General features: G+C 40.7%; 3 protein-coding genes across 3 annotated transcripts in view; 1 reads left to right on the forward strand and 2 right to left on the reverse strand.

Moving 5' to 3' along the window:
- Positions 1-535: 535 nt before the first annotated feature.
- Positions 536-4344, forward strand: LOC115816482 (probable E3 ubiquitin-protein ligase TRIML1). Its single transcript, XM_030779435.1, has 6 exons — positions 536-1129; positions 1568-1663; positions 1917-2150; positions 3377-3518; positions 3626-3652; positions 3797-4344. The coding sequence occupies exons 1-6, from the start codon at positions 536-538 to the stop codon at positions 4342-4344; spliced, it is 1641 nt and encodes a 546-aa protein (XP_030635295.1).
- A 6600-nt stretch (positions 4345-10944) lies between these two features.
- On the reverse strand, positions 10945-13053 carry LOC115816483 (macrophage mannose receptor 1-like). The gene is made up of 5 exons (XM_030779436.1): positions 13017-13053; positions 12263-12637; positions 11549-11947; positions 11064-11426; positions 10945-10952 (listed from the first exon to the last, which is right to left on the reverse strand). Exons 1-5 carry the CDS (start codon positions 13051-13053, stop codon positions 10945-10947), a joined length of 1182 nt encoding a protein of 393 aa, XP_030635296.1.
- Positions 13054-16417: 3364 nt separating this feature from the next.
- Positions 16418-19246, reverse strand: part of LOC115816484 (E3 ubiquitin-protein ligase TRIM39-like) — a 4023-nt gene continuing 1194 nt past the window's right edge. Inside the window, exons 3-6 of the mRNA XM_030779438.1 lie at positions 18625-18858; positions 17234-17375; positions 17099-17125; positions 16418-16965 (exon numbers count right to left, since the gene is read on the reverse strand). Coding sequence (XP_030635298.1) covers positions 16418-16965; positions 17099-17125; positions 17234-17375; positions 18625-18858 — 951 coding nt within the window. The remainder of the gene's footprint in view (positions 16966-17098; positions 17126-17233; positions 17376-18624; positions 18859-19246) is intronic.

The following is a 19246-nucleotide window of genomic DNA, read 5'->3' on the forward strand; positions in this document are numbered from 1 at the left end:
ACACACACACAGATTCAGGAAGAAGAATGCAGGAAGAAAAGAGAAGGACTAAGAGGGAGGGAGAAAACTGGGAGGGACAGGGAATTGCAGAACGTTAAGAGGAAGGTGAATGACAGGTAATTACAGAACGTTAGAGGGCAGGTGAATGACACAGAGGGATTAAAGACAAGAGCACATTCTATTGATCATAAGGTAAATTCATATAATCTCTTATTTATTCATCTCTTTGTATTAAAACTCTAACTGTGTCATGAGAGGTGATATTATTTTGATATTTGTTCTCGGCAGACAATGCATACGAAATGTTGTAAGAGACTATTTTTGGAGTAGCAATAATTAACAAACAAATCATTGGAATCTATTAAACCAATGCTTTCAACTAGTTTGCTATTGCTAATGGTTTGGACTTTAAACACGGTTTGGTTCGGTTCAGCTGACTTTCCTTTTCGTCTTTGTTTCCTCTTCTCCACTGTTGTTGTCGTGCTGTAGTTGGTCACACGACACAAAACTCCCTTCGCTTTTCTCTGCTCCAGCAATGGCTTCTTTCCTGCCACCGTCCTCGCCCTCACCCAGTAACGATGCACCAGTTCGGATTGCAGAGCACCTGAAGTGCTCCATCTGTCTGGACCTGCTGGAGAACCCTGTCACCACCACCTGTGGTCACACCTTCTGCGCCGTCTGCCTGGACCGTCACAGACACTACAATGATCTGGTGTGTCCGCTCTGTAAGAAACTTCTGCGAGTCAGGCCAGATGTGAACGTGATTCTCAGAGCTCTGGTCGATGAGCTACAAGAGGCCAGACGTCCAAACCCTGATGAGTTCACGGGAGCTCCAGGAGAAGTGGTGTGTGACGTCTGCAGTGGAAATCGGAGGCTGAAGGCTGTGAAGTCCTGTCTGGTGTGTGTGGCATCTTATTGTAATTTGCATGTGGAACAGCACCGGTCCACACCACGGCTTAGAGGCCATCATCTGGTGGCCCCAGTGGAGGAACTGGACCAGAGGGCGTGTCTGACCCACGGTCGACCCCTGGAGCTGTACAGCTGTGAGGAGGGAAAATGCATCTGTGCTCTGTGTGTGCAGGAGGGCAGGCAGGTTGTTCCCATAGAAACAGAGAGGAACAGGAGACAGGTAATGGACATATCAGAGATTTGTAAGTCATGACAGAGTTTCACAGTGGATCAAAGAACTGTGTTTGCTGGTTTTATTTTTACTTTGAAGTATCACTGTATCTGCTGTAGTTTTTGGAAGGAAATGTAGTTTCAGTCATTGTGCTTCTTTGGCACAGAGTTCATAATGCAGATGGTCTTAATTTCGTCTTTGTGCTGTGTACTCATGTCGGTCTAATGTTTAAACTGCTTATATTAGTGATGATAAATATGACTGTACTCTGGAGTATTTATGCTTGGAGCAACCACTGAGTCACTGCATGTCAGAGTGTGATCTTGAAAACTAAGTGTGCTTCTGTGTGTGTCCGTGCACGTTTGTGTGTGAATGTGTTTGTGTGTGTGTGAATGTTTTTTGCTGCTTGTGGGGGTGTGGGTATGTTGTTTGTGTGTATCATTCCAGGAGGAGTTGAGAGGCATTAAAGAGAACATGGAAAAGATGATTCAGGAGAGAGAAGACAAAGTCAAAGAAATTGAGTGGGCAGTGGATCAGTGTAAGGTTCGTCAAAGCTTAAAAATACGACAGAAAAATCCAGAAAAGATCCAGATTGTCATGAGTTTTCATACTTTTACATTTGTTTTAATTTATCTTGGTGCACAACAATAGTAATTCTGCCCTCTGTCCATATCTGTCCACAGTGAACAGTGATTTTTTAATTAGGAAATGCCCTTTGCGATTTCAAAATCACATCAATAATTCTGCAAAGGGAAGCCATAGAAAGTATTAATGTTCTTTTCCATTGAACCTGTAGACTCAGATACACAGAGAGAAGGAGGAGATTAAGGAGGTATTTGAGGCTTTGATGGCAGCAGTGAAGGAGGCCCAGAAGGAGGTGCTAGAACCTTTTGAAGAGAGGGGGGCATGCTTAGAAGAGGAGGTTGTGGAGCTGACCACCGAACTGAAGAGGGAGATCAGGGAATTCAGAGAGGTCATCGCTGTGGTGGATCGAATCACTTATGTTGAAGACCATGTTCACTTCCTGCGGGTGAGGAAGCAATCAAAATTAAACTAAACTGAATAAAATGAAATGAAACCCCCAAAGTTTGGGATAAAAGGAATGTTTACTAATATTTGGAATTAAAGAACTGTTCACTAATATTTGAGATTAAATGAGTGTTGACATGCTAAAGAGTTTATTTAGTTGTTGTTATTTTCACATATAGCATTAAAAAACAGACTCAGTGGCCAGTTCAGTAGGCACAGTGCTCCTGTGATGAGTTTCATATTGCTTCAGTAGGGCAGTAAGATCCTCTGTTTTGGTATGTGAAGCAGACATCCAGTTACCATTTGAGTATAGATTGGAGTATGTAAAACAAGTGACAGAATGGAATTTGTATAGAATATGATCACTGGTGTCCTGCAGGCCAGGACCAGACTCTTAAATATGGATACACTTCCAGGTTTTTTGTGTACGATACTGGATTTAAAAAGCATGTAAGAAAAAAATATCAGAGTGCTCAACTCTTCAAGTTTTTGTCCTGGACATGAACCCACAATATTACACTTCACTAAAAACAAGAGCAAGTAGCTCCAGTGGGCACATGATCTCCAACACTTAGTATAAGAATGGAAAAACATTGCCTGTTTTGACAAATCCTGGATTATGTCCCTTGGCACAGATAACAGAGTCAGGATTTTGCATACGCAATAAGAATCCATGAACCCCTGCTGCCAGGTGTCCACTGTTCAGGTTGTTAATGGTGGTGTGAAGTTGGTGAGACGTTGTGAGGATTGTTTTCATTGATTTCACTTGATATTAGGCCCTGTGTTACCATCCAAACAATGATGGAACACCACGAGTTGTCTGAACATTGTAACTGACAATCTTTCCTTAAAAGCCTACAGTTTACCCCTCTTCACATGGACACCTCTAACAGGATAACATATTGTATCTCGAAGTACATTTTGTCTCTAAATAGTTCCACGAACATGATAGTCATTTCACTTTACTCAAGTGGTCTGGACAGTCCCTACAACTTAACCCATCAGAGAAGGGTCTTGAGGACTATACAGAGCAGGCTTCTTTCAGCGTAATTGTTCCATCGTTCAGTCTGTAGCAGTGACAGGATGCCAGAGAGGCAGTGCTGAGTGTATATTTTTCAGTTTGGAGCTTGATAAGAACTGAAGTTTTACTGAGTAGGTCCAATTGAGCTGATGTTCTAGAGGTCTCTGAAATCTTTTCTTTTTCATCTCATCTATGCTTTCCCGTAGAGTTACCCATCGATGCCTGAGAACTGTAGAGAGTTGACAGATGTGGCCGTTAAGGCTGAGCTAAGTTTTGGGTCCATGCAGAAAAGCTTGGTGGTCATGAGAGCTAAGATTGACGCAGAACTTGAGAAACTCTCCAGCCTTGGTGAGTGAGAAAATGAAAATCACCTGAATTCAGTATTACTGAACAATTTATTATGACAGAAGAGATAAAATGATAAAAGTTTTTCCCACCTTTTTTTCAATTACCAGAAATTGGGAGGATCAGGAAGTTTGCAGGTGTGTCCTTGTTTCAGTTCAGACCTACCTATCCTTACACTTACACCTTTTTTCATTTTTCTTAGATAAAGAGTACTTCATTTCTTTAATTCCATAACAATAATCTTTGTTCAAAATTTTCAACTCTTTTTTGCTCTCCTGTAGCTGATGTTACTTTTGACCCAGATACAGCAAATGCTCAGCTAGTTCTGTCAGATGATGGAAAGGAAGTGAGGGATGGATGGATAAAACAAGACATCCCAGACAACGATGAAAGATACGACTTGTTTGGCTGCGTCCTGGGTCAGAATCGGCTGACCTCTGGCAGGGCTTACTGGGAGGTTGATGTCTGGGAAAAGACAGGATGGGATCTGGGCGTGGCAGTTGAGGATGCCAACAGGAAGGGCAAGATCTCCCTAAAACCCAGTCAGGGTTACTGGGCCATTGTGCATTGTAATGAGAGTCTTTACTGTGCACTTGAGGATCCTCCTGTCCGTCTCCCCATCCCAGAGAAAGTCCAGAAAGTGGGGGTGTTTGTGGACTATGAGGAGGGTCTGGTGTCCTTCTATAATGTGGAGGCCAGATCACATATTTACACCTTCACTGACTGCAACTTCAGGGACATTCTCCGCCCATATTTCAGCCCCCATTTTTGTCAAAGTGGGAGAAACTCAAGTCCATTGGTCATCTGTCATGTCAGTCAAAATGACTGACATTCAAGTTGAGAGCTATTATGTAAGGCCAAACAGACAGTCTGAGGCTCTCTGGTCTTGATTTCCTGATCCTCATGAGTTGAGTAACTAAGACTCATTGAGTTTCATTTTACCGTTGCATTCCCAATATTACTAACCCTAACCCTTTCTAAAAAAAAAAATGAGATATTTCAGTGGTTGGTACCAAGCCTACATTTTTAAAAATTCTTTTACAGGTTTACACTCTGTCACAGAATTTCACTGATTTCACATTCCAGGGCGTGATTTGGAGGTCACATGAATTTTGATATCATATTTATAAAATGTTCTGATGAATATTTTTCTACAATCTATAAATTATTAAGTGACATATAATTTAGTACCTTTTGCATTCTGTGATTTTGAAACCAAAGAACAAATAATAGTTCAAATAATTTACGGTGCAGTCAAGATATTCTTAATACACATAAATATTTAAGGAGAGACAATACATCCTTCTTAAGATTTTGGTGCATTACAGAAGTGCTCTTGAAATTTTTTTTTATTTTCTTGCATGATTGTTTTTTTTTTTACTGTTTAAAAAACAAACAAACACTTATTGATAATCTTAAAAAGAAATTCTATCAATGTTACATCAGTCCTCATTGCTTCCATGTTGTATTGAGAGAGAAATCATAATTCCATTCTAGGGCTGGGTTCGTTCAAAGATTTTTGTTACCAGTACCGGTATCTACTTCGATACTGGTTACTGAACGATACTTTTTTCGATACGAATTTTATAAAATCCATTTTAACAAAAACAAAATTACATTACACATTACAGCAGAAATCTTTAATTTTATTTTTCAGCTCCTTGGCATTTTTACACTCTCAAAATAGTTTCGTAACATGAAAAATATAAACCTATTTACCACAACTGGAGGTTGTCTGTCAACATAATAAATAAATAAATAAATAAATAAATACATAAATACATAAATAAAAGCCAGAATTGAACTGGGAACCTTCCGATTAGCAGACGACTGCTGTACCTCCTGAATCACCGCCGCCCCGACAAAAACGTTAGAGTACAAAGCACCCTGTGTCATGACAGTTAAACAGTATCATAATATTCATCATAAAGGGGCCGTTTTGAGTCAAACTGAACAGATCCTAGGAATTTCTGGTAAGTGTTTGTGTTAACTGCTTTTCGTTAGCAAAACTAGCCCGTTAGCTGTCGCTGTTATGTCAACAAAAGACGCTCTCAAGTGCTGCCAGGTTTCTTTCTACTTGAAAAAATACTCTGGCCAGCGTTTTTCATCAAAAAAGACGCTAGGTGTGAACACACCCTTACACATGCTACACTCACTGTAGTCAACTCGAGCCTCTCAAAGTACAACACACACGTGAGCCCCGTCTCTTAGTGTAACTTAGTGTTTTTCCCGTCCGCCTCTATGATGTGTTCATGTAACATTGTGCCGGGAACAGACCTTGATATTTTTGTCTTTCACGATGTCTGCTATGTCAGATTAGGCTATCGTAGTGCCATAAATTCTTGCCGTGTCTTGGCTGCAAGACTGGCAACACTACAAGAATAGCCCAACCAATCATCGTATGCTGCCTTTCAAGACCTTGCGCAAGTTCATAAATCGTTGGGGAGGACGACTGTCATTTGTCCTACTGGTCATCGTCAAGGAACATGTCGTAGGAGATGTCAGACTAGGCAGGAAAATACAAAAAATTCTGACTTGCTAGACTTTTTTTGTCATGTGTTGTCGTGGGGCATCTCAGACGCCATATTGCTGTTCTTAGATTATGTCACACTACAAGGGGTAAAGCCACACGTTCGTCATTCCCAACATTCATATTCGGGCCAATGACAAAATCGGGCTGAGATCGTGTAGTCTGAACCCAGCATTACGGTAAACAGCCAGTCAGCAGCATTACTAGATCTTAGTACACGCATGCTGCATTCTTGTTGGCACACTGACGCTGATAAGATTTACTCCTTAGGTATCTAAATGTGGTACCGGATGACAAGATATTTTTCGATACTCAGTAGTATCGAAGCAATTCGGTCCTTGCCATAAAAGTATCGAAGTTCGGTACCCAGCCCTACTCCATTTAAGACTGTAATGTGATCTAACATCACTCATTCACTAAATAAATGTGGATATTCCTTTTCCTGTATTGCATCATGAAAGATTTAATCTAAACTAAATCAAATTATAGGTTCACTGGTCCATAGGTCCTGTTGGATTCCATCAAAACTTTTCTCCAACCAACAGAGAAATGTCCAAGCCCATTCTACCATTCTTCAGATAGTATCAGTGATCCCTCCACAGCTAGCATAATGATACTATTATATATAGATATTATATATAGCTTCTTTGAGCTCTTACAATAAACTTATACTGCAACAGACTCTGAAAACTTTGATTGTCTATTTTTTAAAAAGGTGAAGAATGTAGCTGGATTCTCAGCCATATCTGGCCCAGGCTGAGAATTGTCTCCCACAGTAGGCGCTATTTTATATCCTACAACAATTACCGTTTCCGCAACATCCAATACCTATTTGTTTGTACGTTAAAGAGGTAGCGTACGCTACGCTTCGGTAGGTGTTTGTGTGTCCAGTTGTGTGGCTGTGATCCCCATTTTAACCTAGAGGACATGACGCCGTGAGCAAGCAATGCAAATGCAAACAGAAAAAAAGGCCTAGAATGTATGTAATTCTAGGGAAAGCTCCTCATGAGGAAGTTCCTCTCGAATGAGACCCTAGAACTGTTTGGTCAGAAAGCGCCTAATTTACTGAAGAACTCTGAAGAACACCTTCTGTATACAATGACATGGCCTGCCCACTCTGTAAGCAAGATCTGCACCTAAGGTCAACGTGGTTCTCAAGGTAATTTTATACAAAGTAGAGGAAAGCGGAGGCTAAGTCTTGTCTGGTGTGTGTGGTGTCGTACTGCAGCTTGCATGTGGAACAGCACCAGTCCACACCACAGCTGAGAGGCCATCACCTGGTGGCCCCAGTGGAGGACCTGGACCAGAGGGCGTGTCTGACCCACAGTCGACCCCTGGAGCTGTACAGCTGTGAGGGGGGAAAATGCATCTGTGCTCTGTGTGTGCAGGAGGGCAGGCAGGTTGTTCCCGTAGAAACAGAGAGGAACAGGAGACAGGTAATGGCCACACTAGGGATTACCAAAGCATGGCCAAGAAGGTGTTCCTTTGTGGATATGACAGAACCTCCACAGTAGTAAATAGTGTGTGTTGGATTATATGGCCAGCTACAGTGAATGTGTTTTATGTCCCACAACTCACAAAACAAGTGACTTTGACTTTGTGGTGTTATGTGAGCTTGCAGTTAGGTTAATCTTTAAGCTGCATTTATAATCATGACAGTGAATAAAACCATTGGGTGTTTATGGCAGGGGCAAACATTGAAATGTTACGTCCCAATGCTTCGGAACCAAGTGTGTTTGTGTGTGTGTGTGTGTCTGCTTTTGGGTGTGTCTTGCAGTGTTGTAGTTGAGTCACATACCTTGAGTCCAAGTCGAGTCCCAAGTCTATACTGCTCGAGTCCAAGTCCAAGTCCCAGTCAGTAGTGTTCAAGTCCAAGTTCGAGTCAGTATTGTTCAAGTCCAAGTCTGAGTAAGTAGTGTTTGAGTCCGAGTCCCTGTTGCTTGAGTCTAAGTCCAAGTCCGAGTCAAGGGGTCAGAAATAAATGCTATCAAATCAAATCAATGTGGGATAAAGAGCACAATGATTTTTTTTCAACCTTTTACTACATAAAAATTTTTAACAGTTTCAGGTTTTCTTGATGAACTTCACTTCCAGTGTAGTTAAATATAACTGTATGTCAATAAAGCAATAATGTAACATGAGGACGTGTTATACGGGTGTTTCAAAAATGGCTGTGCTGTGCTGTTTACATTCCAATTGTTTTACACTCAGCAATAACCTCTTGTGCCTTTTTATACATGCAAATATTAGCTCTGCAAACAAAACAGACCCCAAAACAAGTGGCTTGGCAATCGTCACGCCCTGTTCCGCCCTGTCTCTTTCTCTCTCTCCTACTTGTCATCTTTCCTGTCTCTGTGGTCGCTGTCTTTTCTGTCTCCCTCTCGTCTGTCGTCTCTTCGCTCTTTGTTGCTTCTTGTTCTTCTCTCTTCCTCTGTTTTTTCTCCTCGCGGTCAGTGTTGGTGCGAGTCTTCATTTACTTCCCGGTCTTTTGGTTTAGTCCCGTTTTATTCAATTATTCACTCCACCCGTCCTGTTAATTAAGCCTCGTTTAACCCTGCATATATACTCCTTGGTTTTCCTTCTTCTTTGTCTGGCTTTGCCTGGGGCTTACCCTATGTTACAGTTGATCTGCCTGCCTGCCTGCCTGCCTGCCTGCTTGCCTGCCTGCCTGCCTGCCTGCCTGCCTGCCTGCCTGCCTGCCTGCAACCTAACCCTGTGTTCTTGTAAGTCTTTGGAAGTCTCTTTTGTTATGTTTGTTGCGAGCAAAAGTAAAGGTGACCTGCACATACATCCAGCTTCTTTTACCAAATGTGACAGCAACATAAAAAAAAGTTGTTTTAAGTTGTTAGGCTTAGTTATCAGGCTTAAGTTGCATCTGACATTTTGGCAAAACGCAAAATAACTTTAAAAAAAAAAGTAACTGTTTTGTCATTTCTCACTTTTTTGCAGAGAAGCAGTCTTGAAGAGAGAAACTTAGCCTCAGCTTGACAGTGAAATAAGACTCAGTGAGCATGTGAAAGTGTCACTTTTTAGTCATCCAGAGATGAGAGGGGACACAGAGACACAGCGAAACTTTTGGAAACACATCAGTATTCATGAACGAAGCGCTACCTGACTGGCTGATACACAATTTCAGAAATTTTGCGTTCAGGCTATGACACGTCACATTACTGAAAAAGGCTTTCAAATCCATGGGAACCCCAAACACTACGCAGATATCACCGCTCTTTTTTCCATACAGTACCAGTAAGAAGTTTGGACACACTTTCCCATTCTGAGAGAGTGGATCTAAACTTTTGACTAGTACTGTATCTTGATTGTCCACCAGCTATGTAAGACTCAAAGAATCCCCAAGGATTTAAGGCTGTTGGAACACATAGCTCCAGTGCCACCAGAAGATCTGGAATGCTTCTTCCTCCGGCAGGATGATCTGGCCGTTGTTTCATGCGGAATCCAGACGAGAGCTTCAGACACAAGCTATCTCATCCCCCAGCAGCGGCCTTTGCAGTGACGACTCCTAGCGGACGCCAGGAGGATCCAGGCTCCCTCAGGATTAAATGACTTGAGACGTGAAAATCTCTATAAGAATAACACCACGTGAAATCAATTTTAATGAAACTTTTCATGTGATTATATTCCATTTTGATTTTGTAGCTTATATTATATTTTTACGGTGACTATGGTGAGAGGAAACACCTTGTATGTCATATCGTTGTACGTTTCTCGCTTTACAGTAGGCTTGCATGTACATTTCATGCCGCCGAGAGGAAGCCAGGCTTGGTTCACGCCCACTTAGCCTCTTCTTACGTTTTATTTATTTTTTTTAGAAAAATTAACCGATCACTGCTGAGTATTATACCGCTATGCTACTGGCCTGAAACTGCTATTAGGCGTAAAACTGCAGCTCTGCAGAGAGATACTATCGGAAATGTTCAGTAAATTATCAGTGGGCGGGCAAGGGAATCCAGCCTGCCGCTGTCTTCACACCAGATCAGAAATGCAAATCATGACCGTCTGACATCAGCAGCGAATAAACTGAATTTCAACTAGAGAGTGAGTAGATGGTCAGAGATCACTGTAGTAATAAGACACAGATATTGATTTGTTTGTTGACTTCTTGTTGCAAAACGATTTCTTTATTGCAGGTTAAGCAGAATAAAAACAGTTTGCTGCTGAGCAGATGCGAGATGTTGAAGAATAAAATGAGCTTATTGTTCAGACACTGTGAAAGTACAAGCTACTGTTTCATAAACAATTCTGACGTAGATAGCCAGTGTGATTGTAACAAATCACAGAATTGTTTTTTGTCAAATTACAGAATTGTTTTTTTTTTTTTTAAAGGGATTTCATAGTGAAAAAGACAAATGCTTTGATGTATCATGACCACTAGAGGGCTCTGATGCCAGCTGTACAAGCTGTGTACATGGCAGCATATACAGCCGAGACAGTGATCAGTAAGGCATAGAACGTTTCTCATATGCGATAATGTTAAATTGTAAATAAAGTGAACTTAACACAGCCCAGTCCAATTAGCTGATATGATGAAATATCACATTTATTTTTTTACACAAGCAAAAGGCAAACTTTTCATTTATATTAATAATATGATTCAAAATTATTTTTTAACAAGGCTGAGAGTAAGAAAGTGCAGAGTATTGTACAACATCAACATTAATATGCAAATTTAAAAAAAGAAACATATAAATTTAACCTAAAAGGAATCAACCCCTTAAGTGCGCCAAATAAATAGAAGTTATCACAGAAACACAAACGCAGTAATCAAATGTGTGCTGCTAAGGGTGATTATAGAAAGATATAAATTAAAATAAAAGTCACACATTCATCTCATCTGACATGGAGGCTGATGTTAGAAGGTCCAGCTGATCTCCACTGTTCTGTTCAGACTTCTATAAAACAGAGAAAGAATAAATACCAGCATGACAGAATGTTTAAGCACCACACACACACACACACACACACACACACACAGACACACACACACACACACACACACTTACCTTTATAGTTGCTGCAGATGAAGTTCAGTCTGGTATTCTCAGGAAGGCTGATCCATTTTTTGTTTCCTCCAGACTCAACCGCTCCAGTTCTTCCTTCATTTACACACTCCTCCACCACAGTTCCATTCCCTGGAGCCCAGTTCTGGTAGCAGGAAGATTCTCCACTCACCCAAAACCAGAAGCCCAGAGTGCAGCTGTAACGTAAGCCCAGCCACACATTAGCAGTGGAGGCCTTTTCAACCACCGCTTTCACCTTGTTCTGGATCTTCTCTGAGTGAACTGAGACCAGGTCCACATGATGCTCTCTGCAGTAATTCAGAGCTTCACCCCAGGTCAGAGACTCATTGATCAGGATCAGTTTGTCTAGAAATCAGTCACGAAGAATGCTTAACATGATATATATTATCATATTTAACTCTTAATAAAAAAATTAGTAACAGTAACAGATTTCATGAAAATTGTAAACAGTGGACAGGTCTTCTCACCTTCATAACAGACAAATTTATTTCTCTCTGAACATCCTCTGTCGCCCCAGTATTTCTTATTATTCAGCCAAACCACAGCACAATTTTCATTACCTCCATCATTATCAGGCACCTCTGATTTCCAGTATCTGAACGAGGAGTTACTCCGATCTGACCATCTCCAGGAGTCTCTGAACAGGCCGATCCAGGCCACATCACGACCATCTTCTCCGCTGTCCCCACGTGTCTCTCCGCCCCACCCTGTACGCTGGTTCTCCAACTTCACTGAATTCCATATCATGTCATTCTCAGTCTGGTTCCTCACACTGACCAGGTCTGTATGATGTTCTCTGCAGTAGCTCTGAGCTTTTCTCCAGGTTCTCCTTTCATTGATCAGTATGTATTTCTTATCTGAGTTTTCTACGCATTGGGATAAAGAGTAGATTAATAACAAGGCAACATTTAATTGTTTAGAGAGAAGCCTGGCCTCACATAAAGATGATCCAACGAGAGGCCAGGCAAAATGTGCGACTTATCAAGAAAGGTGACTCGATATGTAACACATAGTTTTCTTCCATGGCCCACATGCCTACATATCGTTAACTTTTTGAGTAGCTGTTTGAGATATCATGAATGCATCCCTGCTCATTACAATCAAACTAGCCAACGCAGTTTTCCTGTACATCTTTCGGTGTTTTCTGACTTTCATTATAATCAACAGATATTTCTTCTCACCATCATAGCAGAGGAAGACGTAATTATATGTACAATCATCGTCATGCCATTTCCCTTTCTGCATCCACACACAATCTTTAGTATCATCTGGTTGATTGTGATCCCACTGTCTAAACTCCATTTCTCCCTCTCTGTAGAATGCTGGATCTCCCAGAGACCACTGCCACCTCATATCACCACTCTTCTCCAGTCCAATCCAAACACGCTCAACATCTCCTTTAACAGTGTTAATCAGCTCATCTGTGTCCTCTTGGTTGTCAATAGTGGCCAGGTCAGTGTAGTGCTGTCTGCAGTATGTCTGTGCTTCAGTCCAGGTCTTTAACTCAGTCACAAAGTGATACTGACGAGGAACACATGCAGACAGCATGAAGAGTCCTGTACAGAACAATATTATCACAACTATCATGTGTTGAAAGATACATAATCTATGCACAAAGGAACACGAAAATAGATATATTTTTCAGAAAACAACCATAAATTAGCAAGCTTACTGCTATTTGGTCTCAGTAAATGGATCATAACTACTTTTACCCATCCAGAGGCTTAATTATTACAGCAACTACAAATATGAAAGCATTAGTTGTTCTTTGTTAGGAGTGCTGCTAAAGTAACTGTGTACTAGTTATATTACATTCAAGCCACATATTACATTGTAAAAAGGCCTAACCTTAGTTTTAAGAATGTTACATTGCATGCATGCACACATGCACACACACACACACACACACACACACACACACACACACACACTGACCTGATATAAGGAGGACGAAATGCATACTGTGAATCATCTCTGATGGATCTAAATAACAGACAGGTCCGTTTTAGTGCTTTCATTATATACACAGGGATGGTAACAAAATGAAAAGTGCCAATTTCACTTCATTACAAATGTTACACGCTGCTTCAAAGAGGATCGGGCTTAACACGATTTCATGCTGCAATGTTCATGTCTTGATTTGTATTGTTTTGTTCTAAATGTTAGACATCGGCATTTTTCAGTCTGCCAAACAGATGTCATCGACCGGCCATTCCTACATTAACATTTCTGTCCATGAACCTTATATTGAACACTTAGGGCGTCTGAACATGTTTACTTCAGCGGCGGCGCTCATGTAACTGCTATGGTGACACTGGTACACTTCCCAAGACAATTAGCAGCAGACGGAAAACAGACCACACCATCAAACCTCTGAATCACCCTCAGTGCCTATCTATATATCCTTAGTCTGCATGCTCTTAGAAGTCTGTGTCTCCACAACTTCAACTGACCAGCCTATATAAAATCCAGTGGGCTGTTAAGCATCTCGTGGAAAAGTTCAGTGGAACAAGCCATTGGCTTTTAGATGTTTATTTTTGCCACAAAGAGGTAGTGTATACTTTTCCTGTTTATTTCCGCTTAGCTTTATGACCTACGAACAAACAAAGTCTTGTTCCAAAACACAGCTGCAGCAACCAGACACGAAACAAGAGGAAGTGGAGAAGAAGCTATGGGCTCTCGGCCAATAATCAGTACGATGCAACCCATTGCATGTTATGAGCAAATACGTACTGAAAAATAAAAGAAATCACACATGTACGACTAGACAAAAAACGTCTTGGCTTTATCTCAAACTGTGTTCTACTTCAGCACAGAGCGAGATGTGATACTTATGAGAAATATTTTATACTGTCGTGATCAAATGTTGTTTTTAAACAATATCTATGAACAGAACCTGCCTGTGTTACAACTATTTAGAATACATTGTTAATTTCATGTTTTACATAGACTACACAAAAGGACTACAACTGCAGTTCAGCAAGCTTCATGAAAAGCAGTCCGGTTTCATAAAAAGAAGTCATCAGTCCTGATTGTAACTACTAACTGATATAACAGTTAAAAGAAACAACAACCTGCTTGCGAAATGTGTTCTTCTCACTCTCTCTCTCTACTTAGGCGCGTACCTGTCTCCAGCTTCTCTGCTTCTCATTGTATGTAAGGTTCCCTCTCTTCCTGTTACCTGACTGCAGAAAAAGTAATTTGCATGATTTTTTTTCCCCATGTAGGATATGATCCGAAAACACACTCACACTCATACACACACAGGTGATGACACAGGAGTGAGGTCTGCTGACCATGCCAGGCTTTCTGTCTTCCTCTCTCTGCTCATAGTAAAGACCATATTGTGTGCTTGTTGTTCAGAGCTAAAAAAAAAAAAAAAGAAAGAAAAAAAAAGACAAGACAAGACACAGGCTGGGTCGACTCTTCCCATTTTTGATGGCTCTGAGGTGTCTCTCACCAAGCCTTTTACAACAACAGTTTCAAATTCAGCTTGTTCTTTTGTGGCCATGCATGGTACGGAAACAGTGCTGTTAATGTCAGACCCAAGATGTTCCACAGTGAACCTGACCACATATAACTGTTTATTCAATGCACTGATGCCAGATCAACCACTCTATAGATGTTATTACACAGCAAGTCTCTGGAGACTGTTTTGCATAGTCAAAACTTGGGTTCATGTATAAACAAATGCCAGGTCATGTGATTTAACTTGACAAGTTAAAATAAATTAGTTGTCTCAGCCCGTGTACAAGTTTTTCATTTTGACAACATATTACACTGGGTTCCTCACCTTCCAACGGTCATGTTCAAGGCAAACTGATTGAGACAAGTTCATTTTCACAGTTTTAACTGTTGGTTCATGCTCATGAGTGAATGCACATGGAAAAAGACAGGACAGGACTCCCCTCTCGCTCACTAAGCCACTTATCCTAATTAGGGTCGGGGGGGGGGGGGGGGGGGGGGGGGGGGGGCGTTGCTGGAGCCTATCCTATCCCGACCCTGGACAGGTCGCCAGTCCATCACAAGGTAGACACACAGACAAACACATGCACACCTAGTGTCTCCAATTCGCCTGACCCGCATGTCTTTGGACCGTGGGAGAAAGGGCCAAGTGGGGAATCAGACCCAGGACCCTTCCTGCTGTAAGGCGACGGGGCCACCCACTGTGCCACTGCGTGCCCTTGACACACTTCCGCCTGTTCAAAATGTAGCCCACATTGGCCACCGTCTCATAACAAATCAAACACGTTGGTTTCAGGCTTTCCTTGGGGATTTTGAACGCGTATTTTCAGGCCATTCGGTCTTAAACAGCCAGTTTTTCACCATCAACCTTTCTTTTCTGGGTATTGGACAATTTTGAATATGCCATGTTTACTCTCCCCATGAATGCTTACATCTGCGAACTAGCTTGCTAATGCCAATATATGACTGGTTGATAAATTGACTACCTATCTGACTTGAGAGAAGAGTGTAACGTTGTCATAGTCATTGGTGGAATGTAACGAAGTACAAGTACTTCGTTACTGTACTTCAGTACATTTTTCATGTATCTGTACTTTAGTTAAGTAGATTTAGATGTCCTCCTTCGTAAAAATACACAAGTGCACAACACTGTTACTAATGAAATTCGTGAGTGATCACTTATCTGAAAACAAAATGACGATGTTTGTAGTTTGTCGGTAAAACCCACAGCGTTGTTTCGTTGATGTCGTTTGGCTGGTTTAGGTGCCTCCGTGTTTGGCACGAGCAGAGGAGGTAGCTGCATGAATATCTGAATCAGAGGTGCCCAAATTCTCTCCCATGAAGGGCCAAAACTTCATCTGGTTGGAGGGCCAAGAATAAATATTGATGTCATGTGAAATAACATTACATTAAAATATATTTTATAGAAAATGAACATTATAAATCTAAAAGTAACATTTCAAAATAATAAAAATACTACTGTTTAATCTGTTTAACAGTAATTTTATTAGTTTGCAGAGATGATTGTCAAAAACATAAAACATCCATATGCTTCTTTTTGGGAACATAAACATATTTAAATATGAAAATTCATGTAACCTTCCAATCATTCATTGGAATATGAAATGACTGAATTTCTGTAATAAAGCATAAACATGTACAAGATTTTTTTTTTTTTTTTTGGAAAAAAGTAGCCTTGGTACCAACCACTGAAATATACATATATGTATACATTTTTAAGAATAATATTGGGAAAATGTAAAATGAAACTTAATGACTCTTAGTTACTCAACTCATGAGGGTCAAGAAATCAAGATCAGAAAGCCTCAAGCTGTCTATTTGGCCTTACATAATAGCTCTCAACTTGCATGTCAGTCATTCTGACTGACAGGACAGATGACCAATGGACTTGAGTTTCTCCCACTTTGGCAAAAATGGGGGCTGAAATATGGGCGGAGAATGTCCCTGAAGTTGCAGTCAGTGAAGGTGTAAATATGTGATCTGGCCTCCACATTATAGAAGGACACCAGACCCTCCTCATAGTCCACAAACACCCCCACTCTCTGGACTTTCTCTGGGACAGGGAGACGGACAGGAGGATCCTCAAGGGCACAGTATAGATTCTCATTACAATGCACAATGGCCCAGTAACCCTGACTGGGTTTTAGGGAGATCTTGCCCTTTCTGTTGGCATCCTCAACTGCCACGCCCAGATCCCATCCTGTCTTTTCCCAGACATCAACCTCCCAGTAAGCCCTGCCAGAGGTCAGCTGGTTCTGACCCAGGACACAGCCGAACAAGTCGTATCTTTCATCGTTGTCTGGGAAATCTTGTTTGATTCCTCCATCTCTCACTTCCTTTCCATCATCTGACAGAACTAGCTGAGCATTTGCTGTATCTGGGTCAAAAGTAACATCAGCTACAGGAGAGCAAAAAAGAATTTGAACAAAGTTTAGATTGTTATGGAATTAAAGAAATGAAGTACTCTTTTTCTAAGAAAAAAGAAAAAAAATTGTAAAGATAGGTAGGTCTGAACTGAAACAAGGACACACCTGCAAACTTCCTGATCTTCCCAATTTCTGGTGATTGAAAAAAAGGGGGAAAAAAAGTTTAATCATTTTACCTCTTCTGTCATAATAAATTGTTCAGTAATACTGAATTCAGGTGATTTTCATTTTCTCACTCACCAAGGCAGGAGAGTTTCTCAAGTTCTGCGTCAATCTTAGCTCTCATGACCACCAAGCTTTTCTGCATGGACCCAAAAGTTAACTCAACATTAACAGACACATCTGTCCACTCTCTACAGTTCTCAGGCATCGATGGGTAACTCTACAGGAAAGCATAGACGAGATGAAAAAGAAAAGATTTCAGAGACTTCTAGAACATCAGTTCAATCAGACTTACTCAGTAAAACTTCAGTTCTTATCAAGCTCCAAATTGAAAAATATACACTCAGCACTGCCTCTTTGGCATCCTGTCACTGCTACAGACTGAACGATGAAATAATTACACTGAAAGAAGCCTGTTCTGTCTAGTCCTCAACACTCTGATGGGTTAAGTTGTAGGGACTGTCCAGACCACTTGAGTAAAGTGAAATGACTGTCATGTTCGTGGAACTATTTAGAGATGAAATGTACTTTGAGATACAATATGTTATCCTGTTAGAGGTGTGCATGTGAAGAGGTGTGAACAGTAGGCCTTTAAGGAAAGATTGTCAGTTACAATGTTCAGACAACTCGTGGTGTTCCACCATTGTTTGGATGATAACACAGGGCCTAATATCAAGTGAAATCAAGGAAAACAATCCTCACAATGTCTCACCAAACAACCTCACACCACCATTAACAACCTGAACAGTGGACGCCTGGCAGCAGGGGTTCATGGATTCATATGCCAAATCCTGACTCTGTTATCTGTACCATGGGACATAATCCAGGATTTGTGAAAACAGGCGATGTTTCTCCATTCTTATACTCATTCTTATACTCATTCTTTCCATTCTTATACGAAGTGTTGGAGATCATGTGCCCATTGGAGCTACTTGCTCTTGTTTTCAGTGAAGTGTAATCTGGTGGGTTCATGTCCAGGACAAAAACCTGAAGAGTTGAGCACTCTGACATTTTTTCCTTACATGCTTTTTAAAGCTAGTATTGTACACAAAAAACCTGGATGTGTATCCATATTTAAGAGTCTGGTCCTGGCCTGCCTGACACCAGTGATCATATTCTATACAAATTCACTTGTCACTTGTTTTACATACTCCAATCTATACTCAAATGGTAACTGGATGTCTGCTTCACATACCAAAACAGAGGATCTTACTGCCCTACTGAAGCAATACGAAACTCATCACAGGAGCACTGTGCCTACTGAACTGGCCACTGAGTCTGTTTTTTAATGCTATATGTGAAAATAACAACAACTAAATAAACTCTTTAGCATGTCAACACTCATTTAATCTCAAATATTAGTGAACAGTTCTTTAATTCCAAATATTAGTAAACATTCTTTTCATCCCAAACATTAGGGGTTTCATTTCATTTTAATCAGTTTAATTTAATTTTGATTGCTTCTTCACCTGCAGGAAGTGAACATGGTCCTCAACATAAGTGATTCGATCTATTTCATCGATGATCTCAGTGCATTCACTGATCTCCCTCTTCAGATCGGTGGTCAGCTCCTCAACGTCTTCTTCTATGCATCTCCTCCTCTCTTCAAAAGGTTCTAGCGCCTCTTTCTGGGCCTCCTTCACTGCTGCCATCAAAGCCTCAAATACCTCCTTAATCTCCTCCTCTTGTCTGTGTATCTTAGTCTATAGGTTCAATGGAAAAGAACCTTAATACTTTCTTTTTTCATGTTCCTTTCTATTTTTTTTTCACCACTGTGGTGTGGTAATGTTTTGAAATAAAAGCAAAGTTTGTCCTTATTGAAAGGGGGTTTACTATAATAGATACCCTTAGGTTACCCTGTTTTTAATTTAATTTTTTTTAACTGGTTAGTACTGTTAAGATTGTACTGGAGATAAAAATATGTTAGTGAAAATAAATTTACTGTTAGCAATGCTGAGCTTCCCTTTGAGGAATTATTGATGTGATTTTGAAATCACAAAGGGCATTTACTAATTAAAAAATCACTGTTCACTGGGGACAGATATGGACAGATGGCAGAATTACTCTTGTTGTGCACCAAAATAAAATGAA

The sequence above is a fragment of the Chanos chanos genome, chromosome 7, assembly GCF_902362185.1.
Source record: "Chanos chanos chromosome 7, fChaCha1.1, whole genome shotgun sequence".
Taxonomy (NCBI): domain Eukaryota; kingdom Metazoa; phylum Chordata; class Actinopteri; order Gonorynchiformes; family Chanidae; genus Chanos; species Chanos chanos.

What these genes read in the sequence shown, in the direction of transcription:
- LOC115816482 (XM_030779435.1), top strand. Translation starts at nt 536, where the DNA reads ATGGCTTCTTTCCTGCCACCGTCCTCGCCCTCACCCAGTAACGATGCA. An exon ending in GGGCAGTGGATCAGTGTAAG is followed by an intron (nt 1,664 to 1,916) that starts GTTCGTCAAAGC and finishes TTGAACCTGTAG; the next exon opens with ACTCAGATACACAGAGAGAA. An exon ending in GAGGATCAGGAAGTTTGCAG is followed by an intron (nt 3,653 to 3,796) that starts GTGTGTCCTTGT and finishes GCTCTCCTGTAG; the next exon opens with CTGATGTTACTTTTGACCCA.
- LOC115816483 (XM_030779436.1), bottom strand. Translation starts at nt 13,053, where the DNA reads ATGATTCACAGTATGCATTTCGTCCTCCTTATATCAG. An exon ending in TTTCGTCCTCCTTATATCAG is followed by an intron (nt 12,638 to 13,016) that starts GTCAGTGTGTGT and finishes TGTTCTGTACAG; the next exon opens with GACTCTTCATGCTGTCTGCA. An exon ending in CGTCTTCCTCTGCTATGATG is followed by an intron (nt 11,948 to 12,262) that starts GTGAGAAGAAAT and finishes CCCAATGCGTAG; the next exon opens with AAAACTCAGATAAGAAATAC.